This window comes from Pelobates fuscus, chromosome 10 (genome assembly GCF_036172605.1).
Source record: "Pelobates fuscus isolate aPelFus1 chromosome 10, aPelFus1.pri, whole genome shotgun sequence".
In the NCBI taxonomy this organism is placed as follows: Eukaryota; Metazoa; Chordata; class Amphibia; order Anura; family Pelobatidae; genus Pelobates; species Pelobates fuscus.
The window spans coordinates 122476314-122503511 of NC_086326.1; the positions used below are offsets into that span (position 1 = coordinate 122476314).

At 43.3% G+C, this 27198-nt stretch overlaps 1 protein-coding gene across 3 annotated transcripts in view; it reads right to left on the reverse strand.

Moving 5' to 3' along the window:
* LOC134575744 (rap1 GTPase-GDP dissociation stimulator 1-like) overlaps positions 1–3196 on the reverse strand; it is a 195030-nt gene extending 191834 nt beyond the window's left edge. For all 3 annotated transcript variants that reach the window (XM_063435133.1, XM_063435135.1, XM_063435132.1), the window contains exon 1: positions 3107–3196. Coding sequence is in view for 2 of the 3 variants with exons in the window: in XM_063435135.1 (XP_063291205.1) it covers positions 3107–3110 (4 nt within the window). In the remaining variant the exon portion in view is untranslated. The remainder of the gene's footprint in view (positions 1–3106) is intronic.
* Between the last annotated feature and the right edge of the window lie 24002 nt (positions 3197–27198).

Sequence of the window (27198 nt, forward strand, 5' to 3'; positions counted from 1 at the left end):
TTATTTTATTTTTCATACTAGAAAGTTAGTTGAGATATTTCAAGAAATGCACACCAGTTGACAGAAATCAATTTCTGAAGGGGGACATTGCGTTTGAACAAAAGTGGTGGTTGAGAGTTGATTCTCTTTAGTCTAGTTTCTACTCTTTGCTCTCTTGAATGGAATTCCATGGCACTCTTAAATTAAATTAGAACCCTTTCTCAAAAGTAAGACCGCTGCTTAAAAAAATCACTTATTTAGAAAATATCAACTAACCAGGAAAATTATTTCCGTTAACCCATCTCTCTTTCCACACTATTACTAACATCTATGTCTCTTCTGTTTAAATCATATGTTTATAGGACAATATTGTTAATATCCCTAGCAATTATTTTTTACTTTGATCATTAAAAAGTTTACCTTTTGTGTAAGTCTATCCTGCTTACTTCAAAGGGGCACTATATTCATGAAAACAACTACATTTTATTGTAGTTGTTCTGGTGAGTGTAGACAGTCCCTGCAGGCATTTTATGCAAACACTGTCTTTTCAGAGAAAAGGCAGTGTTTACATTATAGCCTAAGGACACCTCCATTGGCCACTCCTCAGATGGCCACAGAATGTGCTTCCTGGTGCAGTGCTGCACAGTGTGTAGCACTGCCATTCTGTGTCTCCACACTCTGCATGGAGACGATGAACGTTCCTTATTGAGATGTATTGATTCAATTGTATTATATCAATTGTATTGATATGGGAAAGCATTGAATTGGCTGAGATCATCAATTGTGGTGAAATCAGCCAAAGAGATGGGTCAGAGGCGGGGGCAGCACCAGCCGACCCGTGTCATGCTGGGAAAAGGGTACGTTTTAACCCTTTCTAAGGGGCTAATGTGGGCAAGCCATCTAAATGGTGGTTTTAACACTATAGGATCAGGAATACATGTTTGTGTTCCTGACCTATAGTGCTCCTTTAGATTTTAAGGAAAAGGGAGAAATCTGACTACCAATATTTTTCTCCACTTTTTGGGGGTCAACCTTTTTTTTGGCATGTAGCTTCTTTAGAATATTGTAGAAACAGGTATATATACAATGTTGAATCTGATGCAATTAAGCCTTTTTGATAGGTACAGTACTGCAAGGTATGACAGACTGATAACAGACATAACATTATCACGTTTAACCGTTCATTTCAAAAGACAAAGACAGCATCTTCAATCAATTTCCAATTGTACTGCAAGAAGGGAACAGAATCTTCTTGACTTTAAAATTACGATTAGAAATACATTTTGTTTAACCTCTACCACATTATAATGTAAACAGCTAATATTGTATAGTTCTTTATACTGGCATGGATGATAATGTAATCCTTCCTTGAATTCCTTAGCTGTTTTCCTTAGCTTTGCCCCTAATAAAATCACAGATTAATTGAGTGCCCATCATGGAGCCAATGCCATCTGACAGCATGCCGTGAGCATATAGTGATGACAAAGCACTTCTACATAGCTTCACATTTTGGTCAATATGGTAGTTTTCACTTATTAAAGATACAGATATCTAAGAATTGTGATTACTCTTTACATATTTTTAAATAGCGACTTGATAACATCTGTAATATTTCATGAACAAGTATACTTCTGAAAAGTATTAAACTACATTTTAAGAAAATAAACTTTAACAGAAATGTATGCACAAAATGTTGTTTTGTTGTATTGTTATATGCTAACTGTGCATCCCATGTTTGAAATAATATTTTTTTTTCTTTTTGGCATTCAATAGGCTATTGTAGACTACATACATGATGATCCTAGAACTTTGCTGCTGCATCCAAGATAATTTCTTGTTTTGGATACTATTTATAGTCAAACTTGATGCGGCAGAGAAACTCAAGAATAGCTTAATTATAGCATTAAAAACATGCTATGAAAAGGAAATTAAATAAGGACCCAAAAGCTAGTTCATATTTTGTAAATCCACAAGGGTCATACAATATATTATAATACAAATACTGCACAGTTTATTTGTGTATTACAGAAAATCAGCTGTTACAATAGAATGTAAGACAAATGGATCTTAAATCTATCACAATTTATTATTGTACTAACCCCTAAAATAGCTCACATTATTGTCATTTTGCCAAAGTGTAAAAGTCAGATGTTGACCAAAGACATTTAATCTCCATCTCTCACCTAACGTGCCATAAAGGACCTTTGACTGAAACGATCCTTGTTTCCAATTACAGTTGAGCCTTTAGCCAACTAACCCTGACAGTGAGCAGGGCCAGGGATTTGGATTTCACATTTAAGGCCAAAATAGCTGAATTGAAAAAATTCTCCAAGTCCGTTATGTTTCCAATTTGGCCAACTTGGAATAAAATTTACTGTAAATTCACTTGAATTGTTGACAAATCTCACTTTAGTGAATAACCCTGTTTGATTTTATTGGCGTCATATAAATGACAGCAAAGTGTCTACTTTCGCAAAAATATATTTGATCAAAATATCTATAATAAAATAAGAACACATTTCCTGAATAACAGACCGCTTCCCTCAATGCCTACCAATTTATCCTATTTTTCTATTTACAGCTAAAAATAAACGTTAAACACAACTTCGAAGCTTGTAGTTCTGCCAGCGTTTTGGGGTTTCTCCAATTTTAAGGTAATCAGATAACGAAATTGTTGCGTCACTCAGCCAAGCTCAACATAATATCTGGAAATAATGGTGTTATGGTGTATATGTGGCCTTTGAAGACTTTGCTATCCCTAATATAAACCAACACAAGTCTAGAGGGTAATATAATTATAAATGCATGGAGTTTATTTAACCAATGATCTCTGCTCAGCACCTAATGTGTTAATCTATAACAACACATTAATTGGACAGACAACATATCACAATATATAGACAATATTCACAATCAATATTGTGCAGGATATAGTTCTATGCTTTGTGATTGTTGTGCAGTCCATCCTAAAGCCAGTAGGTTAGACACAAACCTTCCTAAATAAAAATGGCCCCTCTGCCACCTTTTAATCTCTAAAGTATATTTAGAATACCATACGCTATATGTTCTGAGCATCCTCCTCCGTATGCCTGATACATCGTTCTGTCAATGCACAATCTCTACTCACCCATTGCAGTTGTAAATATCAAAGGGGACGATCTGAAAATAGGAAATATCTTTAGAGATGGTCTGTCCCTTACAGCTATCAGGCTGTGAGTAAGAGATTTTTTTTTTATATATCTCTCTGACTCTCTGTCTCTCTCTGCTTCTATTCCCCCTCCCTCTCTCTTTCAGTGACCCAGCTCCTCAAATGCATTTAATACATCCTAATTACTTAATCCCTCACAGCAGCTTACATGACAAGTTTAGAATTATTATAAACAGTAATGCAAACATTGAAATTACAGGGTAGCACAGATACTGGGTTTTTCTAGCTTTTTTTTTTCTATTTTGATCTCAGCAGGCGAGATATCATTTAGGTAGACACATTTACAGAGGAATTGGTACTTCGTTCTTTGTACTGCACTATAAATAGAATCCTTTTGAATGTGGGTGAGTAGGGGACTGCTACAATCGAGTAATAATAAACATAAGGGGAGAAACATGACACAGTAATTGGATTTTGACATTATTTTTATTGCTTTTTTTTATTCTCAGAATTGGTCAATGATGTTTAACCTCTTGAGTTCTCTCTATATTCTGTGCCATGCATGTTTTATTTTAATATACAGTACATAGAAACATAGAATGTAAGCTTGGTTGCTTCATCTAAGTGTTGCTTCTAAGTGTGTGGTTGGCGATATTCTGGACATAACCTGGAGGTAATCTGAGATATTCAGGAGGATAAATAAAAAGTTAAGATTCGTTTGATTTAAATTATTCACCTCATTGGAATGGCAGACTTAGTTCAATGTAATACCGTATATACTCGAGCATTTTTTGTGCTGAAAAACCCCAACTCGGCTTATACTCGAGTCAATAGTCTGTATTATGGCAACTTACATTGCCATAATACAGACTGGGGGCTGGCAGCGAGCGCTTACCTCTCCTGCAGCTCCTGTCAGCTCCCTTCTCCTCCGCGCCGGTCCTTTCAGCACCTCTGTCAGCTCCCAGTGTAAGTCTCGCGAGAGCCGCGGGGTCATAGTGCGGCTCTCGCGAGACTTACAGTGTGAGCTGACAGAGGAGCTGACCGGACTGGCGCGGAGGAGAAGGGAGCTGACAGGAGCTGCAGGAGAGGTAAGTGCTCTCTGACAGCCCCCCACCTCCCCCACTGAACTGCCAATGCCACTGGACCACCAGGGAGTGAGAGCCCTCCTCCCTGCCATGTATCAAGCAGGGAGGGGGGACGAAAAAAAATAACAATAATAAAATAAAATATTAAAAATAATAATATTAAAACATAAATAAAAATAATAATAAAAAAATTAAATTATTATAATTAAAAAAATAATAATACAAATGCCCACCCCCCCACCAAGGCTCTGCATCACACACACTGCACTCATATAAACACTGCACTCATATAAACACTGCACTCATATAAACACTGCACTCATATAAACACTGCACTCATATACACACTGCACTCACACACACTGCATTCACACACACTGCATTCACACACACACACACTGCACTCATACATACACACTGCATTCATACACACACACACTGCATTCATTATATCCACACACTGTAAATAAAAATTCAATTAATATAATTTTTTTAGGATCTAATTTTATTTAGAAATTTATCAGTAGCTGCTGCATTACCCACCCTAGTCTTATACTCGAGTCAATAAGTTTTCCCAGTTTTTTGGGGGTAGAATTAGGGGCCTCGGCTTATACTAGAGTATATACAGTAGTTGCTATGCATTTTTTTCACGTTCCACTTTTTGGAGGTTTGGTTGTTGTCTAATCTGTAGACAGTTCTCTATCTTGCGGCAGGAGATTGTATTTTTGAAGTCTGAGATTTGTAAATTATCTGGTAAACAAACTCAGGCTGGAACTGCTGCAAAGCCACTGCCGCAGAGACATACTAGGAATGGCAGATGGATTACTGTAGGATTTGGTAGACTTAGAGTTGTGGATAAAAGGCATATTGCACAGTCTATTGCTCTACATAATTCATTTTCTGCACTTTCAGAGTGTAATGGTGTTGTGGAGAGAGGCACTGAGGCTAGTGGTGTTGTGGAGAGAGGCACTGAGGCTAGTGGTGTTGTGGAGAGAGGCACTGAGGCTAGTGGTGTTGTGGAGAGAGGCACTGAGGCTAGTGGTGTTGTGGAGAGAGGCACTGAGGCTAGTGGTGTTGTGGAGAGAAGCACTGAGGCTAGTGGTGTTGTGGAGAGAGGCATTGAGGCTAGTGGTGTTGTGAAGAGAGGCACTGAGGCTTGTGGTGTTGTGGAAAGAGGCACTGAGGCTAGTGGTATTGTGGAGAGAGGCTTGGAGACTATGGTGAGGCCCAATAGAAAGCAGTTGTTGTTGGGGGATTCCATCATAAGCGGTGTGGAGATGGACAATGGTGGTCTTGTGAGGTGTCTTCCCAGAGCTACTGCTCACAGAGACAGGAGACGTATCTGTAATATTGTTAAGCGAGCAAAGCAGGAAGGAGAATTGGATGTACTTGTCCATCTAGGGACAAATGACTTGGCTTGCAATGAGGTTTCAGAGGTTAAGGAAGTTTTTAGTGTTTTTGCCAATGATATACGCCAGGTTGCTTCCACACTGTCATTCTCTGAAGTTCTGCCTGTGCATAACACTCAGAATGACAGGCGGATGCGTATTAGGGACTCCTAACTTGTGGCTTGGTGAATGGTGTTGGGAGCAAGGATTTGGCTTTATTTCTCATGGTAGCTCTGTTTGGAATGGAAATTCATCTTTCTCAAAAGGGAACAAATGTTCTCAGTGAGCAGTTCAGAGGTTTTGCTAGAATGTATTCAAACTAGGAGGGGAGGGGGGGGGCAAAAGGGTGATAAAACATCAATCCAATTGTCCCCCAAAACAAGGACAGAAGGTGCCTGTAGCAAGTGTGTTGAAAAAAAACTCTTTATATATAAACTCTTTATATATAAAAGACAGGGAAGGCAGGAAAGGAGGAGGGGTGGCCCTGTATGGGAAGGATAGCATAAAATCAAGCCTAATAAAAGTTAATGAGGCGAACCTAGAGTCCGTTTGGTTTACATTAGAATTTGGTAATCACACAGTAACTCGTGTAGGTGTGATTTATAGGCCCCCAGGACAAATTGAAGAGTTAGATAATCTACTAGTTGAGGAAATAGCTAAAATGACAATGAAGGGGGAAGTTATCATCATGGGTGACTTTAATCTTCCTGATGTGAATTGGAAAACAAAAATAGCTGCTTGTGCCAGGAGCACACATATTCTAAACTCCCTACTGGGATTGTCTCTAAAACAAGTCGTTGAGGAGCCAACTCGTAAAGAGGCCATACTAGATTTAGTGTTAACAAATGGAGATTTGGTATCCGATATTACTGTAGGTGAACGTTTAGGATCCAGTGATCATCAGTCAGTGTGGTTTATTATAGGAACAGTGACTGAGTCACACCACACAAAAACGTTTTAGACTTTAGAAAAACAGACTTTTCTAAAATTAGAATATGTGTAAAGGAGTCATTATCAGACTGGGGCAATTTAAATGGAGTCCAAGAGAAATGGGATTATTTAAAAGTTGCATTACTGAAGGCAACAGAAAATTGTATTAGGCTTGTCAGTAAAAGCAAAAAATTCAAGAAACCACTGTGGTACTCCGCAGATGTGGCCAAAATAGTAAAAGACTAAAAGTTAGCATTTAGTAATTATAAAAAAACCCAGAGTGAGGAAGACAGAATGATCTATAAGATTAGGCAGAAAGAGGGTAAGGAAGTTATAAGAGCTTCCAAATCACACACAGAAGAGAAAATAGCACAGTCAGTAAAAAAGGGGGACAAAACTTTTTTTAGATAAATAAATGAGAAAAGAAAAGTAAAAAAAGGATTAGTTAGATTAAAAACAAAAGACGGAAGGTATGTAGAAGAGGATAAAGGTCTAGCTGACTGCCTCAATGAATATTTTTGTTCGGTATTTACAGATGAAAATGAAGGAAAGGGACCTCAGTTAAGAAAAAGGATAAATGAGTCATTTATTACACGTGAGTTTACAGAGGAAGAGGTTCTATTTCAACTGTCAAAAGTAAAGACAAATAAGTCAGTGGGACCTGATGGAATACACCCAAAGCGATTAAAAGAGCTTAGTGGTGTACTAGAAAAACCATTAACACATTTATTTAACCAATCATTGATAACAGGAGTAGTCCCAGAAGATTGGAAGTTGGTGTTGGTGAATGGTGTGCCCATTCACAAGAAAGGTAATAGGGAGGAGTCGGGCAACTATAGGCCAGTAAGCCTTACTTCAGTAGTGGGGAAAGTGATGGAAACCATGTTAAAGGATAGGATTGTTGAACATCTAAAAACACATGGATTTCAAGATCAGAGACAACATGGGTTTACTTCAGGGAGATCATGCCAAACTAATCTTATTGATTTTTTTGATGATTGGGTAACTAAAATTATAGATCAGGGTGGTGCAGTAGACATTGCTTACCTAGATTTCAGTAAGGCTTTTGACACTGTTGCACATAGAAGGCTTATCAATAAACTGCAATCTTTGAGTTTGGATTCCAATATTGTTGAATGGGTAAGGCAGTGGCTGAGTGACAGGCAACAGAGGGTTGTAGTCAATGGAGTATATTCGAAGCTTGGGCTTGTCACCAGTGGGGTACCTCAGGGATCTGTACTTGGACCCATTCTCTTTAATATTTTTATTAGTGATATTGCAGAAGGTCTTGATGGTAAGGTATGTCTTTTTGCTGATGATACTAAGATATGTAACAGGGTTGATGTTCCAGGAGGGATAAGCCAAATGGCTAATGATTTAGGTAAACTAGAAAAATGGTCAGAGTTGTGAAAACTGACATTTAATGTGGATAAGTGCAAGATAATGCATTTTGGACGTAAAAACCCAAGGGCAGAGTACAGAATATTTGATAGAGTCCTAACCTCAACATCTGAGGAAAGGGATTTAGGGGTGATTATTTCTGATGACTTAAAGGTAGGCAGGCAATGTAATAGAGCAGCAGGAAATGCTAGCAGAATGCTTGGTTGTATAGGGAGAGGTATTAGCAGTAGAAAGAGGGAAGTGCTCATGCCATTGTACAGAACACTGGTGAGACCTCACTTGGAGTATTGTACGCAGTACTGGAGACTGTATCTTCAGAAGGATATTGATACCTTAGAGAGAGTTCAGAGAAGGGCTACTAAACTGGTTCATGGATTGCAGGATACTTTCTTAATTCCCCACCTGTTCTTCTTAATCCCCCACCCCCCTGTTCTTCTTAATCCCCCACCCCCCCTGTTCTTCTTAATCTCCCCACTCCCCCTGTTCTTCTTAATCTCCCCACTCCCCCTGTTCTTCTTAATCTCCCCACTCCCCCTGTTCTTCTTAATCTCCCCACTCCCCCTGTTCTTCTTAATCCCCCCGCCCCCCCCTGTTCTTCTTAATTCCCCCACCCCTCCCCCTTCTTCTTAACCCCCCCTGTTCTTCTTAATCCCCCTCCTCACCTCCCCTCCCCTGTAGCGTGGCCGAGCTCCTCTCTGGTCCACGGTGCCCGGCCGGAGTGATAGGAAGGTGCACACACAGAATTAACGTCTTACCCCGATTTGCAGCTTTCCCAATTTGCTCTAACTGCTGTTCTTCCTCATTAATATTTACATTAGGTGGTTTATAACATATCCCAACCAATAATTGATTTCCCTTTGTTTGCCTCAAGCAGATATCTACCCATAAAGCTTCCACATTTTCCTCGTCAATCTCCACATGCTTAAGATTTGACTTTAACTCATGGTTGACATACAAACATACCCCACCACCCTTCTTGTTTTTCCTATCCTTCCTAAATAACGTGTACCCATTTAAGTTAACTGCCCAGTCATCTGTCTCATCCCACCATGTTTCTGTTATGCCTATTATATCATATTGTTTAGTGTATGCTATTTCATCTAGTTCCCCCATTATGTTATATAGGCTCCTTGCATTAGTAAGCATACATTTAATCATCAGTCATTTGTACTTTTTGTGAATTATCAATATTACATACCTCCTCTGTTCTGAGCTTTTTGAGATGCTCGTTTACTTATCTAAACCAATGGTTGTAGTGTTTCTTTTAGTCAATTTTTGGCAGGGCCGTTTGAAGGAATTTGGGGGCCCCAAGCAAAACGGACATGGAGGCCCCCCCAAACTCCAACCCCCCCACCCCCCACATGCACGCTCAAGGTCTGGGCCCCCCGGCGCCTGCACCCGGGTCCTTCCCCCGAGTCCGCCCACAGGGATGCAGTGTCTGCAGGGCCGGTGCAAGGATTTTTGCCGCCCTAGGCAAAAGTAAAGTTTGCCGCCCCCCATGTGACATCACAGTGCCCCACCCATATGATCTGCCATGTTAACTAACACAGTGCTGCAGTGCCGCCGTGTTTACAATAAAAGGCCTGCAGGGACAGGCTATAGACACCAGAACCACTACATTAAGCTGCAGTGGTTAATGTGAGGTAAATTAGAGATTAGTGCCATGAATAATATACTAGATTGCCTACTTACAACCAGATGAGGATGATGATGGGCTTCAGCTGCCGTCTGGCTCCACTGGTCTGGTGTAGAACAGGCTCTCTGGAGGCGGTTTGTAACTGTGGTCACAAAAATCAATGTTCTGGGAGAACGGGAAGCAGCTCCATTTTTTGAGGGCCATTTACACAGCTCAAGGTCTGGGTCCCAGGGTCCACCTTCATGTTCCACCAATGAGTTTGTTCACAGGGGTGTGTGTGGGGGGGGGGGGGGGGGGTAGGGGGGATGTCCCGATGTGTGTAAGGAATGCATTGTGTGAATCTGTGTTTGTATGTGTAAGGGCTGCAAGGTGAGTTTGTGTATGTATGGGATGCAGTGTGTGTGTGTCTGTAAGGCAGTGTTTCCCAACCCAGTCCTCAAGGCACACCTACCAGTCCAGGATTTAAGGATTACCCAGTTTTGTCTAAGGTGTTTTTAGAAAAAAAAGAAAAAACACCTTAGACACAACTGGGTCACCCCTAAATCCTGGACTGGTAGGTGTGCCTTGAGGACTGGGTTGGGAAACACTGCTGTAAGGGATGCACTGAGTGTGTGGAAGGGGTGCATTGTGTGTTGCTGTGTGTAAGGGATGCATTGCTTGTGTAATGCATTGTGTGTTTTTCTGTGTGCAAGGGGTGCATTGTGTGTGTGTGTGATGGATGTCAATCTCTCCCCCTACCCCCGTCAATTTCCTTCTTCTCCCCCCCTCTCCAATTTCCTTCTTATCCCCCTCCCTCTCATTTCCTTCCTCCCCCCTCCCTCCAATTTCCTTCCCCCCTCCCTCCAATTTCCTTCCTCCCCCCTCCAATTTCCTTCCTCCCCCCTCCAATTTCCTTCCTCCCCCCTCCAATTTCCTTCCTCTCCCCCCTCCAATTTCCTTCCTCTCCCCCTCCAATTTCCTTCCTCCCCCCTCCCTCAAATGTCCTTCCTCTCCCCCTCCCTCAAATGTCCTTCCTCTCCCCCTCCCTCAAATGTCCTTCCTCTCCCCCTCCCTCAAATTTCCTCCCTTCCTCTCCCCCCTCAAATGTCCTCCCTTCCTCTCCCCCCCAAATTTCCTCCCTCCCTCTCCCCCCCAAATTTCCTCCATCCCTCTCCCCCCCACTCCCTCAAATTTCCTCCCTCCCTCTCCCCCCCACTCCCTCAAATTTCCTCCCTCCCTCTCCCCCCCACTTCCTCAAATTTCCTCCCTCCCTCTCCCCCCACTCCCTCAAATTTCCTCCCTCTCCCCCCCACCCACTCAAATTTCCTCCCTCCCCCCTCAAATTTCCTCCCTCCCCCTCCAATTTCCTCCCTCCCCCCTCAAATTTCCTCCCTCCCCCCCTCCAATTTCCCCCCTCCAATTTCCTCCCTCCAATTTCCCCCCTCCCCCTCAAATTTCCTCCCTCGTCCACTCCCCCTCAAATGTCCTCCCTCCCCCCTCCCCCCTCAAATTTCCTCCCTCCTCCCCTCCCCCCTTCCCCCTCAAATTTCCTCCCTCCCCCTCCCCCTCAAATTTCCTCCCTCCCCCTCAAATGTCCTCCCTACCCCCCTCCCCCCTCAAATTTCCTCCCTCCTCCCCTCCCCCCTCAAATTTCCTCCCTCCCCCCTCAAATTTCCTCCCTCCCCCCTCAAATTTCCTCCCTCTCCCCCCCACCCACTCAAATTTCCTCCCTCCCCCCTCAAATTTCCTCCCTCCCCCTCCAATTTCCTCCCTCCCCCCTCAAATTTCCTCCCTCCCCCCCCTCCAATTTCCTCCCTCCCCCTCCAATTTCCCCCCTCCCCCTCAAATTTCCTCCCTCGTCCACTCCCCCCTCAAATGTCCTCCCTCCCCCCTCCCCCCTCAAATTTCCTCCCTCCTCCCCTCCCCCTTCCCCCTCAAATTTCCTCCCTCCCCCTCCCCCTCAAATTTCCTCCCTCCCCCTCAAATGTCCTCCCTACCCCCTCCCCCCTCAAATTTCCTCCCTCCTCCCCTCCCCCCTCAAATTTCCTCCCTCCCCCCTCAAATTTCCTCCCTCCCCCCTCAAATTTCCTCCCTCCCCCCTCAAATTTCCTCCCTCCTCCCCTCCCCCCTCAAATTTCCTCCCTCTTCCCCTCCCCCCTCAAATTTCCTCCCTCCTCCCCTCCCCCCTCAAATTTCCTCCCTCCTCCCCTCCCCCTCAAATTTCCTCCCTCCCCCTCCCCCCTCAAATTTCCTCCCTCCCCCCCTCAAATTTCCTCCCTCCCCCCTCAAATTTCCTCCCTCCCCCCTCAAATTTCCTCCTTCCTCCCCTCCCTGTAAAATGTCCTCCCTCTTCCCCTCCCCCCTCAAATTTCCTCCCTCCTCCCCTCCCCCTCAAATTTCCTCCCTCCCCCCTCCCCCCTCAAATTTCCTCCCTCCCCCCACCCCCCTCAAATTTCCTCCCTCCCCCCCACCCCCTCAAATTTCCTCCCTCCCCCCCACCCCCTCAAATTTCCTCCCTCCCCCCACCCCCCTCAAATTTCCTCCCTCCCCCCTCCCCCCTCAAATTTCCCCCCCCTCCCCCCTCAAATTTCCTCCCTCCTCCCTCAAATTTCCTCCCTCCTCCCTCAAATTTCCTCCCTCCTCCCCTCCCCCTCAAATTTCCTCCCTCCCCCCCTCCCCCTCAAATTTCCTCCCTCCCCCCTCCCCCTCAAATTTCCTCCCTCCCTCCCTCCCCCCTCAAATTTCCCCCCTCCCCCCTCAAATTTCCTCCCTCCCTCTCCCCCACCCCCACTCACTGAAATGTCCTCCCTGTCCCTGACACCCGGCGCGCGCGCGAGGGAGCACTCTCCCTGGCTGAGTGCTTCCTCTTCAGCTCCCTCGAGCGCCGCGTACTGATGCCGGAGCCGGAAGATGACGTCATCTTCCGGCTCCGGCATCAGTACAGTGCGCGAGGGAGCTGAAGAGGAAGCACTCAGCCAGGGAGAGTGCTCTCTCGCGCGCCCGCCGGGTGTCAGCAGGGCCAGAGGGTGTCAGCAGGGCCAGCTCGGGGCCCCAAGCAGTTGCTTGGTTTGCCTGTCCGGTAGCGACGGGCCTGATTATTGGCATATCCATGGAATATTTTCTTATTAAGGTGTAATCAAAAACAGTTAACCACAGAAATTGTGGAATTGATTTTCACCAGTAATATGCGGTTGCGAGGAGACATGCAGAACTCTTGCTCTAGAGAGGCTCTTTATTGATGGTCATATTAGTTTATAATACACATCCTACTTGGTGAAGGCAATGTAATGAGTCTCTCTCTCTAGGTTTAATGAGTAATGTAGAACACATTATTTCACCATCAATTAGGTTTATCCTTATAGAGATAATTCAGACAACAAACTGCAATCATGCATCTGACAAAATATGTGATGGAAGTTGATGGACTTTGTCCTCCGAAGAAAATGTTTTTGTAATTTTAAAAAAATGTGTGTTTCATGTGTATGTTTAGGTATTTTTTTTTTTTTAATAATTCATTAAGAAAAAGAGGAGTATCATTCTTATTAGAGTGTTTCTCTAAATGTGTTCTGCACTTTTCCATTTACTGTGGTTTTTAGAACATTTCAGTTCAGGTCTGCAAATACAAAATGCTAACATCTAGTTACGTAGAGGTTTATTTATTAATACATTGTGGCAAACTGAAAAACATGAATGCCAACATATTAGGCTATTATATTAAATCTGCAAAAATACCTGCCACAGAACTATTCTTTTTTTGACAATCTTTATTTGAAGAAGTTTTCGATAGCAGTATTGAAAGCGAGAGGTACCGAAATGGTAACTGGACAGGAGGCCCACAACGGCCATAAAAGTACATTCTCATCACAACACTTAAATAATGCCAATAGTGAGCATAGCTGCAGTTAGCCCCAGTAAAGCTGCCCCAGAATTTAACCCCACATTGCTGGTAATGGATTAAACATTGCTGTCAGTCATTTTGTTCTCCAACAAATCCCTATGAATGAACAATTCTATGTCTGCCGCAGTTTAGCAGCTTTATAAAGGGCACCTGTCATGCTCAAATCTAAATTAGCTCTTTTTAAAGAGCATCTTTACATTGTGTTAGCAGTTTTGCTAGCAGGTGTATAGATTGTGAGAAAAAGCTAAAAATAAGTTTCTCATGCCTGTTATTAAATTCTTTGGATCTATACCAAGGAATTGATTTCTAAAGGAGAGCAGAAGAGACCATCCACAGGCGATCCTTCTGCTCTCCATCCATAGCGTGTGCTGTGGTCCGATGGTAACTCTCTAGCCGACGTTGCTTGCTGACTTCACTCTTTTCAGATGGTGGCAACAAAGACAGTACATTGGCGTCATAAAATAGGTTTACCCTGTATGGGGAAATGTCCCAAACCGAGGAAAATAAGTGATGAGAGCAGGAGAAACAAGGGCAAACCAGAGTTGTGTTACAGACGTTACATTCTCCTCTGTAATGAGATCGCTTTGAGTAGCAGAGGTTGAAGTACAGTGAGGGAAAAATTATTTGATCCCCTGCTGATTTTGAATGTTTGCCCACTGACAAAGAAAGGATCAGTCTATAATTTCAATGGTAGGTGTATTTTAACAGTGAGAGACAGAATAACAAAAAAAAAATCCAGAAAAATTTATTTAAAAAAAGTTATAAATTGATTTGCATGTATGAGTGAAATAAGTATTTGATCCCTTCGACTTAGTACTTGGTGGCAAAACCCTTTTTGGCAATCACAAAGGTCAGACGTTTCTTGTAGTTGGCCACCAGGTTTGCTCACATCTCAGTAGGTATTTTGTCCCACTCCTCTTCCTCTCTAAGTCATTAAGATTTCAAGGCTGACGTTTGGCAACGCTAACCTTCAGCTCCCTCCACAGATTTTCTATAGGATCTCAAGACTGGCTAGGCCACTTCAGGACCTTAATGTGCTTATTTTTGAGCCACTCCTTTGTTGCCTTTGCTGTGTTTTGGGTCATTGTCAGCTGGAATATCATCCACGACCCATTTTCAATGACCTGGCTGAGAGAAGGAGGTTCTCACCGAAGATTTGATAGTCCATCGTCCCTTTGATGAGGTGCATTTGTCCTGTCCCCTTAGCAGATAAACACTCCAAATGCATAATGTTTCCACCTCCATGTTTCATGATGGGGATGATGTTCTCGTGGTCATAGGCAGTATTCTTCCTCCTCCTAACACGGCGAGTTGAGTTGATGCCAAAGAGTTCGATTTTGGTCTCATCTGAACACTTTCACCCAGTTCTCCTCTGAATCATTCAGATATTCATTGGCAAACTTCAGTCGGGCCTGTACATGTGCTTTCTTGAGGGCCTTGTGGGCACTGCAGCATTTCAGTCCTTCACGGTGTAATGTGTTACCAATTGTTTTCTTGGTGACTATGGTCCCAGCTGCCTTGAGATCATTAACAAGATCCACCCGTGTAGTTCTGGGCTGATTCCTCACTATTCTCATGATCATTGAAACTCCACGAGGTGAGATCTTGCATGGAGCACCAGACTGAGGGAGACTGACAGTTATTTTGTGTTTCATCCATTTATGAATAATAGCACCAATTGTTGTCACCTTCTCACCAAGCTGCTTGGTTATAGTCTTGTAGCCAATTCCAGCCTGGTGTAGGTCTACAATCTTGTCCCTGACGTCCTTGGAAGCTCTTTGATCTTGGCCATGGTGGAGAGTTTGGAATCTGATAGATTGCTTCTGTGGACAGGTGTCTTTTATACAGCTAACAAGCTGAGATTAGGAGCACTCCCTTTAAGAGATTGCTCCTAATCATAGTTCGTTATCTGTATAAAAGACACCTGGGAGACAGAAATCTTGCTGATTGATAGGGGATCATTACTTATTTCACTTATTGACATGCAAATCAATTTATACCTTTTTTGACGTGTTTTTCTGGATTTTTAATTTTTTTTAAATTCTGTCTCTCAATGTTTATAATACACCTACCATTAAAATTATAGACTGATCATTTCTTTGTCAGTGGGCAAACATTCAAAATCAGCAGTGGATCAAATACTTTTCCCCTTACTGTAAGGGGTGTCAAGTTCCCTTTAAATCTAGCAATAAGACTTCCTCAACTCAGCACAACTATAGTTCTTCTAAACATCTAAAAGAGAAAAAAACACCCATGCTTAAATATTACCTAACCCTTATCTATGGAAGACCAGGCTCAGTAGCTATCTTAAACTCCACCCTTTCCATTTGGCACCTGAAAGCAGCAAAACTCACATATAAGCCACAGGACATGCATACTTTAAGACCTACAAATTATTGGAGAGTACCCACGTTAGATTTCCATATGAAAAGGTACCAGCAAATAGTTGGGAATTACGAACTGCAATTGGTATTATCTAGTTTAGAATAAATCAATAGTCTGTAACATTAGGGACAATTATTTTAGAGATTAGCTAACAAAACCTTAAAAACAATATTGAAAGCAAGCCATTATTATGAGAGGAGGAAAGGTTTAAAGAATGGAGGTTACCCATAATGTACAATCTATACCCTATACTAGTGAAATCACTGGCAATCAGGGGCGGGCTGGGAAGGGGGGCAGGGAGGCAATTGCCCCCCAGGCCGCCCTAAACCCAGGGCTGCCCACACCCAGCAAAAAAAGGAAAAATCTGAATCCCCTGCTTCTGGCTGAGGAGTCAGATTTTTCAACTTACCTCACTCTTCCTGCAGTCAGTGGAGTCGGCCGGCCTCTCCTGATGATGTCAGGAGGAGGGGGCGTGACTTCCACTGCTCTTCTCACAGGACCGCTGGGGAGTCTGGGAGAAGAGCAGAGGAAGTCACGGCCCCATCTCCTGACATCATCAGGAGAGGCCGACTTCACTGGCTGCTGCTGTTTGCTGCTCTTGTTGGCTGCTGTCTACCCCTCCCTGGCCTAAGGTAAGACTCAGGGAAGGGGGAAATACACTTTAGTGTTTTTTTTTATTCCCCTCCTCAGCCCTGTCCCCTTAGTCAGCCCCTGCCCCCTCCTCAGCCCCTGTCACCCTTTCTTCAGCCCCTGTCACCCTTCTTCAGCCCCTGTCACCCTTCCTCAGCCCAGTCTCCTTAGTCAGCCCCTGCCCCCCCTCCTCAGCCCCTGTCCACTTAGTCAGCATTTGCCCCCTCCTCAGCCCCCGTCCCCTCCTCAGCCCCCGTCCCCTCCTCAGCCCCCTGTCTCCTCCTCAGCCCCTGTCACCCTTCCTCAGCCCAGTCCCCTTAGTCAGCCCCTGTCCTCCCTCCTCAGCCCTGTCCCCTTAGTCAGCCCCTGCCCCTTCCTCAGCCCCTGTCCCCTCCTCAGCCCCTGACACCCTTTCTTCAGCCCCTGTCACCCTTCCTCAGCCCCTGTCACCCTTCTTCAGCCCTGTCCCCTTAGTCAGCCTCTGTCCCCCCTCCTCAGCCCCTGTCCCCTTAGTCAGCCCCTGTCCCCCCTCCTCAGCCCTGTCCCCTTAGTCAGCCCCTGCCCCCTCCTCAGCCCCTGTCCCCTCCTCAGCCCCTGCCCCCCTCCTCAGCCCCTGTCCCCCCTCTTCAGCCCCTGTCCCCCTCTTCAGCCCCTGTCCCCTTAGTCAGCCCCTGTCCCCACCTCAGCCTTAGTCAGCCCCTGTCCCCATCTCAGCCCCTGTCCCCACCTCAGCCCCTGTCCCCACCTCAGCCTTAGTCAGCCCCTGTCCCCACCTCAGCCCCTGTCCCCACCTCAGCCTTAGTCAGCCCCTGTCCCCACCTCAGCCCCTGTCCCCACCTCCCCTTCGTCAGCCCCTGTCCCCTTAGTCAGCTCCTACCTCAGCCCCTGTCCCCTACCTCAGCCCCTGTCTCCCCTCCTCAGCCCCTGTCCCCTTGGTCAGCCCATGTCCCACCCTTTCCCTGCTCCTTTCCCCCCTCTCAGCTCCTGCCCCCTTCCTCAGCCCCATGCCCCCCACCACAGCCCCATAACATCCCCACTACAGCTCCTCTCCCCCAATTGCAACCCATATTACCCACACCACAGCCCCTTTTCCAAATTGTAGCCATCAACTTGCTTCAGTCCCTATCCCCCCGTACATTTCCTAAACCCCCAATTACAGCTTATACCCTCCACTACCACCCCCTGTCCCCCACAACAGCCCTGGCCCCTTACTCAGCCCCTGTCCACTGGTTTTAAAAGTGTAATGTTTGGGTGTGTGTGTATGAGTATGTCTGTGTGTATGAGTATGTCTGTGTGTGTCAGTATGTCTGTGTCAGTCAGTATGTCAGTGTGTGTGTGCGACAGTATGTGCCTGTCATTGATTGTCTGTTTAGGTGACTGCTCGCTCCCCCCACCACCCCCACCCCCCTCCCAACCCCACACACACACTTTCAATCACATGGGAAAGGTGTTTTTACTCTCCTCTTGGTGCAATGGGCCACTTGACTGGATTTGCCCCCCCAGGCCTAAGGCTGCCAGCCCTCCCCTGCTGGCAATTATACTTACCGTACCTAAAGTTTGCTTCCTCCATATACATAGTATGACTCCCTGAAGTGCTGAAACCTACCTCTGGTGGATCTTGGACCATTGCTTTCCACTTTCTGCCTCTGCACACTGCTTTTGGTGCCACTGTGAAACCTGCTATCCTGGGACAAATCCAGAAAGTTTACTGGTTAATTCTGAACTTCCTGGATCCAACTTTTTTTTTTGTAGAGCATCTATGGGTAACATTGGTACTACCGTTCTGTGCTGATTGCTCCCAGGAAGCAGAGCCAATCAAGATCAGGACTTTCCTATACAACGAGGGGCTTTCTGACTTCTCTGGGCCTTTGCATGGTTTCTGAACTCTTTATTTTGTTTGTTCTGTATTGTCCCTGTTTTTAATCCGGCTTATCCTTTGACTATTCTTGATCTCCTATTTGTGAATCAGATCTGGCTTGTATGACTACCCTATTTGTACACCAGACCCGGTCATTGACCTGTTCCAGTCCATATTCCTGACTTTGACTTACATAACTATTTTTGCTGTTCCTGTACCAGCCATTATTTTTTTGTCCTGTACATTATTTTTTTGTGTTTTTCTCTGCCCTGAAGCTTTATCTAGTTTAGTCCTCGTTTATTTCCTGGTTCCTGCTGTATGTTAAGCCCGTTAAGTAAGGTTTAGTAATATGTCTATTTTGTCTTTTTTATTCTTTGCCTTTTTAGGATTGCTGCCTCTCTTCTTGCTGAGGGTCCTCTGACTAATCATGGCATGTGCCCAGTATTTCAGTGTCTGTGGACCCTAGACCAACAACGCATAGAACAAATGCAGGGTAAAGTCCGACCCTTAATGCCCTTCTGTTCTCATTTGCATAAACTCAATATATTTAAAAAAAATAACATGAATAGATATGCTAACTTTGAAAGGAGCAGCTATTGGGATATTATCAATGCTGAACGGGAGAAAATTCTCCAAATAAATACGTATTGCTTTTATTGTTATTAACTTTTTGTCAGTAAGAATGTATTCTCCCCCCACCTCCCAAGGATGACCGGCACAGTCACAATGATAAGGCAAACTGTTGTTCCAGGGATTAAATTTTATGAAGATTTTAGAGTCTTTCTAAGAAAGGGCATAGATTACACGCCCTGTTCATAAGTTTAAGTTTGAAGCTTTTTAATTTCTTTTAATTTCTTTTGTTAAACAATGTTACAAAACCTTTATAAGTTTGGTATTGTTTCACCAATATATACTTATTCACAAAGGCATTTAAAGGGAAACTCCCGTGCCAGGAAAACAATCAATTTTCCTGGGACTGCAGGTCCCCTCTCCCTTCCACCCCCCAATCCCCGGTTGCTGAAGGGGTGAAAACATGTCCCACATCGCTGCTTCTCCCTCCGCCGCCGCTTCTCCTCTGCATTACGTCGGCCGGTGGGCGAGACTGATCCCGGGGCAATGCGGCGCATGCGCATTGGAGCTCCCCATAGAAAAGCATTGAAAATGCTTTTCAATGCTTTCCTATGGGGAATTGAGCGACGCTGGAGGTCCTCATACAGCGTGAGGACGTCCAGCGACGCTCTAGCACAGGTTTTCTGTGCTATGAAGGAGTTAACCCTGCAAGGTAATTATTGCAGTTTATAAAAAACTGCATTAATTACACTTGCAGGGTTAAGAGTAGTGTGAGTTGGCACCCAGACCACTCCAATGGGCAGAAGTGGTCTGGGTGCCTGGAGTGTCCCTTTAAGCATATACATGAAGAAATTGAAAAATGTTCATATCTCATAATGCTCATGCTATTAAATCTAGTTTTACAAAGCAGAGTGAATGTTTGGGCTATGTAGTCATGCTTGGATAACCACCATGTAATAATTCAGAGAAAACGTAGGCATGAGACATGGTGATGTACAGGGTATGTATGTGAAAATAAATTACATTTACTGAAAATATTCAGGAGTTAGTGCTGAAAAATGCCAAGTGAAAAGACTCAAGAATCCCCCGTATTAAATAGCTCAAAGTGTCTTCTTGCAATGGGATGCCTTGCTAGTGGAAAAGTACAGGTACAATAGTCACATGGACCTAGTAAATGAAAACTGAAAATTTGAATGCTGAAATTGGCAAATCTGAAATTTAACCCTATTGCTTCTCAGAAATCCAGCAAATGTTCACATGAGGGGTATATTGATTTTCTCAACAGCAATCGCAGCATTCAAATATGAGGTCTTTAAAGTAGCAGGACAAACACGGTCAATGAAATTCCCCATGAGAATTAAACATGTAGGAAAAATACAAAGTAATAAAAATAAACTTTAGATCTGGGAGAGGTTGGTTATAGGCTCAATGAAAAGTGTCAAAATGCTCTTAGATAAATACCCTAAAACATTCAGCAAAACAAATACATCGGTGTGGTAGTTTAGCATGTGACTGCTATTAAAATTATTCAGGATTATTCACTAAAGTGAGAATTCAGGGTGAATTAAAAGGTAGCCTCTCTACCTCCGTGGGGTAGCTCCTCACTCCTCCAGCATGCTGTTTAGTATTCCGGGGACGGAATGACGTCATATTCCGGCTCCCGGCATCACAGAGGGCGCACGTGGGAGTAGTGAGAGGCTGCAAGAACAGCCCCCCTCGCCGCCTTGCTACTCCTTAGCCGTCTCCTCCAGTCACTGGCATTTGTTGGCAGAGCAGGAACCTGCCATCAAGGTAAGCAGGTGCCTGCTCTGCCTTAACTGGCACAGCTTTTGGGGGCACCTTAAGGTGGCCAGATGGCCATCTCCTGGCCCTCATGTGACAGGGCTCCTCTCGGTGCCCCCACCTTTGAGGATCGGCCCGGCACTGAAGAGCCACTTGCTCTGCACTGCGGCCCCAGACAGGGGCATCCCACCAGGAAGCATCCAGGTGGGCGCCCCCAGCAGGCCGGAGCCCTAGGTGAATGCCTAGTTCGCATAACCTTGGGTCCAATAGTGTTTGAAAATTTACAGATTTTTCTGTGGTCTTCTGTGTGGTCTTCAGGGAGTGAAGTCTGGCTTAAATGTCAACGCCATTGGCCATTCAATGTTTCTGTGGTTTCCTACCGAGAGCTGGTGCTCTATTTGGAGAACTCTACTAATTGGCATTGCAGTAAAATTATGACCGTTAGTAAATAGCGTTTTTGGCATAACTATGCTGTAAAAGCATAGGGCTCAACTTACATTCACAGTGACTTTTAAATAGACATTAAGGTATATAATTAGGTGTATTTTCAAACTACATAAAACATTTTCAGGCATATTCACTAAAGCCGCTCTAGTGAATCAACTTCAAAAATATTTAGTATAGTTTGACATACACATCATCACTACAAGCAGCAACCTATACATAACAACACACTGCAAGCAGTTGACACATCAGAGCTGTTTTGGCTGCACGAGGTGGGCATACACAGTATGATGCAGGTGGTTTTAATGTTGTGTACAAAACAGAGTAAATAGAGTGGGTTTGTTACCTACTCACAAAATCCCAGTGGAGAGCTACATTTGTGAGTGGGTCTATTTGCATGTATACGTGTATACATGTGAAGATTGAGGGAACTTGCACCTATGTCGTAGTTGCTATATATATTTACTTTTGGACTTTAAATATTTTATAAGCGCCTTAATTTGCACAGAGCACTTTTTGCATTTGTACGGATTTATTGTTGTGGCTGATCAGCTAACATTCCCATCCAGGACATAGTTAATTAAAGATACAGTGCTTTGTTTATTAATGGTTGCCACCTATTACTAAACTGAGTTCTTTTCAAGCTTTGTTTCAAATTAGTTCTAATAATATTTCACTGATGCTAGTAGTGTTCTTTCTCTCCTCAAAGGAAAGAAACAGAAATATAGTTTAACGGCATTTTATACAACTTAAATACAAACTTATGTATAGTTATCAAACTCACATGAAGAAGAGCTTTTAAGCCAATCTCTTAGTCAGTCTGTCTGCTGCGGTTTCAATCCCTGCTATGAATCTTAGAGATGTACCGGGATTCTTTGCAAAATACAGTTCTCCCTGCAGGAAAATGTAGTGCTTTGTGATACCTTGCAGTTGATTTTTGTCAGAGCCTTACTTTGCAGTGCCTTACTTCAATCCAGTTTACAGAGGGAGAAAAAGAGGCTACAATAGTGTAACTCTGTTTACTAGTAAGTGATAAGTGATATACATCATAGTTTATATACTGACAGTTTTTTGTGCAAATAGCCTTGCTCAAGGTTACATGGTATTCGGTGTGGGGTTTTTTTTTTTTTTGTCCCCAGCAAACAGTCTAGCTCAATAAGTATGGGATCTTCTTTCAATTATTAAAAGACTATTAAACAGTATAGTGGTGATTTATTCCACAATACAAAATAATAATCTTAAAACACTGGCGCGTTTCGCAATAAGGCTTTTTCAAAGTGCTTACAATAAAGTTTGCTTGTGCACATATATATATAGTGCTTTATATTGATCCAAATCCCTCTTGCATTCAAAATCTTCAAGTTCAGTTTTTCTTTCTTGACATATTACTTATATTACAAATAAATTAAATAACATATATTATTTTCATAACAATAAATGTTTAAATTTTATTACCGTCTCATACAATTTGGATATAATTTCAATGTCCATCCATACTTTTGAATAACATATACGCAACTCATGAAATGAGTTAAGTATATATTTATTCGTGGAAACAAAGGTATTTAAATAATGTAAACCAACGAACAAAATAAAACCAGTCTTTTGGAGTTTAACTAGTCTTGATTATGTTAATAACCTTAAGAATGATACAAAATAATTTGTCTCCTGAAATTTAAATGTCCACGATCGTGTTACCATAGTAACCACTAAAACGGACCAAATTTAAAAGCGAGACATTCTACATACATACACATGATTTAAAGTTATGATAGATTAGTTTTATTCTCTTGCAGAGGAGATTCGCTAACATAAATTTGCTGTCTTAATACAATTTAAAGTTTTGCAAGACTGATTTCATCTCTTGCAGGCTGAATCTGACTGCAGTTCAGACTTTATAGAAACATAAGTGTGTTTAATAGAAATTCTCCCTTTTTTTTTTTTGACATTCATTTTTGGGTCAATTTATAGGTACAGATTTGTCACTGTAATAAGATTAAGGATAAGCTCATATAAAAAAAAAAAAAAAAAAAAACCCACCTCAATAGTCAAGAGCCTACACCTACTTACACGCTATGAACTGAGTTATCTTTTCGTTTTTCATTATGTCCTGCATATAATGCTAAGCTATATACATCTGGGATGTGATGGAACGCCATCACTGAGTTTCATATTCTCATGTGCCCGCTGTCTATTTCTATGGGGAGAGATACGTGATGGATGGCTTGATTTATTTGGCGCGGGCCACAAGCTTGAGGTGCCATTTTTTTTTTTTTTTTTATATCTCTATTTAAGATTCTTTTTTTTTTTTTTTAATAGCTCTTTATTGACAGAAAGCGTACAAGATATACATTTTAGAACTGAAGGTTTTGCAATCTGCAGTATACAGATGGTACATTTGAAAGTTGCATATAGTAATTACTCCTTTGTCCGAACACCTGTTGACATCTGTGTTGTACTGGAGACCATTATAATTAGTAACTTTCCTGTTTGACAGTGTGTCATACCCACACATCATCTGTGAGTTAACCTATGGCGAACAATTTTTTTAGCTATGCATATCACAAATCGTTATGCGTAACAAAGTACTTCGCTCTACGTTCAGTAATAAAGAAGTGGGGTGTTTGTAGGGGGGGAGTTAAGGGAGTAGACCTTCCCAGGCAGGGAAACTTGTCCGGTTTCTTCCTTCGGGGGTTCATGCTGTCATTGTATACCCACAATCGGGATGGGTTTCGGTGCCATTTTTGTGACTGTCCTACATGTGTCTGCGCAGCCAGCCTCTGCTTTCCCCTTCCCCAGGAGTGAGTTGGCGTGGAGGCGCGGGCCTCCGGGCAGAGGGCAGGTAGCCTCTGCCCACCCCTGATACCCCAGCTGAGCCCTGGCAGCCGTGCAGGGCCCCAAAAGCGGATAAGAATGGTGGCGCAGGAGGACTCCGGGCAGAGGGCAAATAGGAAGTGATGGTCACCGGGCGCAGGTGACATCCCTCCCACTCCCCAGCAGCTGAGTGCGATCCAGGGGAAGAGGACAGCCGGCTCTCCCCCACAGAGGCCAGCCACGACCCCATCGATTCCCGGGAAGCAGAGCCGCAACGGACTCAGCCGACAACTCCCATCATTCTCGGCCAGTCGGGAAAACCAAAGAGACCCAAGTGATGGAAAGGCCGGGGGAGAGGGGGCACAATTGTTTGGGTGGGGGTTGCTACGGGCTCAGAGGGCCGGGGATCACACTTGTTTGGGTGGGGGGTTCCTGGGATGGATTGCCTCCAGGGCTAAAGGTACTTTATGTTTAAGTCACCCTGTACCTAGGAGGGTGCAGGGTGCAAAGCCGGCCAGACCCCAGGACTGTAGGGGCTGGCTGAGGACACTTGCTGTGTGGGCATTGCCCTCACAGACTGTGTCCACTCCAGACAGCAGCGAGCTGATCCGTGTGGATCATGCTGTGGCTGTCGGAGGTGGACAAGGGGGAGATGTGTGACGGAACACTGTCACTGAGTGCCATTTCCTCATGTGCCTGCTGTGTATTTCTATGGGGAGAGATACGTGATGGATGGCATGCTTTATTTGGCACAGGCCACAAGCTTGAGGTGCCATTTTTGTGACTGTCCTACATGTGTCTGTATATGCAGCTGTGGGTCAACAAAGGGGGTGGGGGGCAGCAGTTCTGTAAAGTAGAGTTAAGTGAAATGTATTGCTCTGTGCCTCTCCCCCTCCCACTTCATTTTGTGAATGTATTGTTTGCCTGTACCTGTCCCCCTCCCTTTTCTTGTCACAGCAGGAGGTGGTCACAGGGACACTGCCAGCTCAGTTTGCAGTGGCTGCTTTGTCCCTCTTCCATCCCCCCATCAGCTTCTTGGGTTGAAACCCCTGGTGGATTGTGTTGGAGGCCCCATGTATGTCAAACCTTGTGTGATGAAAAAAACAGTCAGAGTTAGACTCCCAGAATTGTGTCATCGTGCAGTTACTGGGGGGGAAGAGAATCACTGTGCCAGCTTGCTGCAGCTGGTGGAGCATGCAATGGGGAAAGTCCTGGTAAGGACTTAAGTTCCCAGGACTGAGTGCCGTCCAGTGCCTGGGAGCAATTTTTATTTGGTTATTCAGGAAACACAACATGGTCCATGACCTTTCAGAAGCTATGTGTTTCCTGATGAGGGCTATGAATGGCATCAGTGATCTCCAGAAAGGAATTCTCCCTTTATTTTATTTTGAATTGTGAACTTTATATATATATATATATATATATATATTTTTTTTTTGGTGAACTTTATTTTTCTTAATAAAAAATTAAATGTAGATATTAGTGCGGTGTAAGTGACGGAGACCTACACCTATAAGTGGAGCGCTCAAACACATATATAGCTTACCAAACGTTGTCTCATTCAATGGTACAATGTGGGGTACATGTCAAATAAAATACAGAGAGATACAATATAGTGCAGATGGTACTTAAAGTGGCTTTGCAATGATTACAATAATATCGTGATGGATTGTACACTCACATTTCAGGGAGCCTGTATATAGAAAACACAGGCTCCGTATTGAGGCTTGTGTGCTTTTTATGGTAGCACCACCCTTCTACTTCGACTTGGAGAAATTCTCAAAAATATAAAAAGAGAGCAGACCAATGTGTAGATTTGTAGCAATAAAAACACAGGTATGTGTTAGTAAATGTGGTGCTCACCTGGTTCTGAGCCTATGGATCCCGGCTCTAGGTATATAGGTTTTGTGCCAATTTGGATGGGGATGGCACTACCCCTATGAAGATTCCTTAGAGGCTCCAAAAAAGGACTTGAGTGAGGTCTTAAGTAAAAATAAGAAATGTATTGGTATACAATCAATATAAAAAGCTAAGCAATAGTCACAACCCATTAAAGGCACACACACATATCCTCCTACATAAAAAGATGTAAACTTGACTATGATTGGACAAAATGTATTTAGCTCATTAAAGGGAAAGACCCAAGAGACATTTAAAATGGAAGATTCAGAGGACCAACATTACAGTTGACTGAAGAAGCTCTATTTGAGAGTGAAACGCCATTTTTAAAGGACTTTTATTGAGGACTTTTTACAGCATCAATCATTCCAAAATGTTTGTATGTTGTATTGGGTTGTATTATGGTGCCTGATGTTCCTTTAAACATCACTGAACTTTGGTTTGCATAGTATACATGCATATTTTTTGTGTTATCAATTTTACATGTCGTTTTTTTTTTTTTTTTTTACTTTTGTGTTGCACAGTGCCATCTGTGGGCAGAAATCCATTTCACAGTTGTGTTTGTGTATGTTTGTGTGTACAGAGAGATCACTGTCCACAGTTGTGATGATTCTAATTGTCTCCATCTAGATCCACAAGCATTCTCATCTAGTCATTTCACTTGAATATATGCTTCTGGTTGTCGTACTGGTGGTTTACCAATGACCAGGTACCTAGTGACCTGCCTACGTCTGCTACTAAATTTAAACACTGCATGTTTTGATACATACTGGCCATGAAAGCTCTATCTAAAATGTAATTACATGCTCAACTGATTAAGTGGCTGGGAAATTGTAAAAAAATTATTGAATAATATATGATTGTTTCATAAATGAATGGTGCCCCTAGGCATCTGATATACCCATTATGTTAAAAAAAAACCTTTTAACATATAACATCAATTTGCAATCACGGCACTTACAACTGCAGCCCATGGTTTATGCTTTACTGACATCCGTGGAACTGTTTGCATTGAGAAATTTGCAAACATTGCAAATATTAACCCATAATATCACTCACATTTTCTAAGCTTATATTTATTAATGAAGATGCTTTAATACTAAATAATAAAAAAGTAATATATAATATAAATTATAAAATATAAAGGCACATTGTAGAAGCTTTTCAGGTATTAGGCAACATGATATTGAAGTGTTTCTTTCCTAGGAAATCATATTTTGTAGAATTGACAGATTTGTTATTTTTGTGCCAAATGGAAATGAATACGCATTGCGACCATCTGGAATCTAAGGATGTAACTTAATCCGGTTGCTTTCATTAATCCTACTCAGTCTCATCAGTATTGTGGGTTTTACTTGACCTATTGGAATCA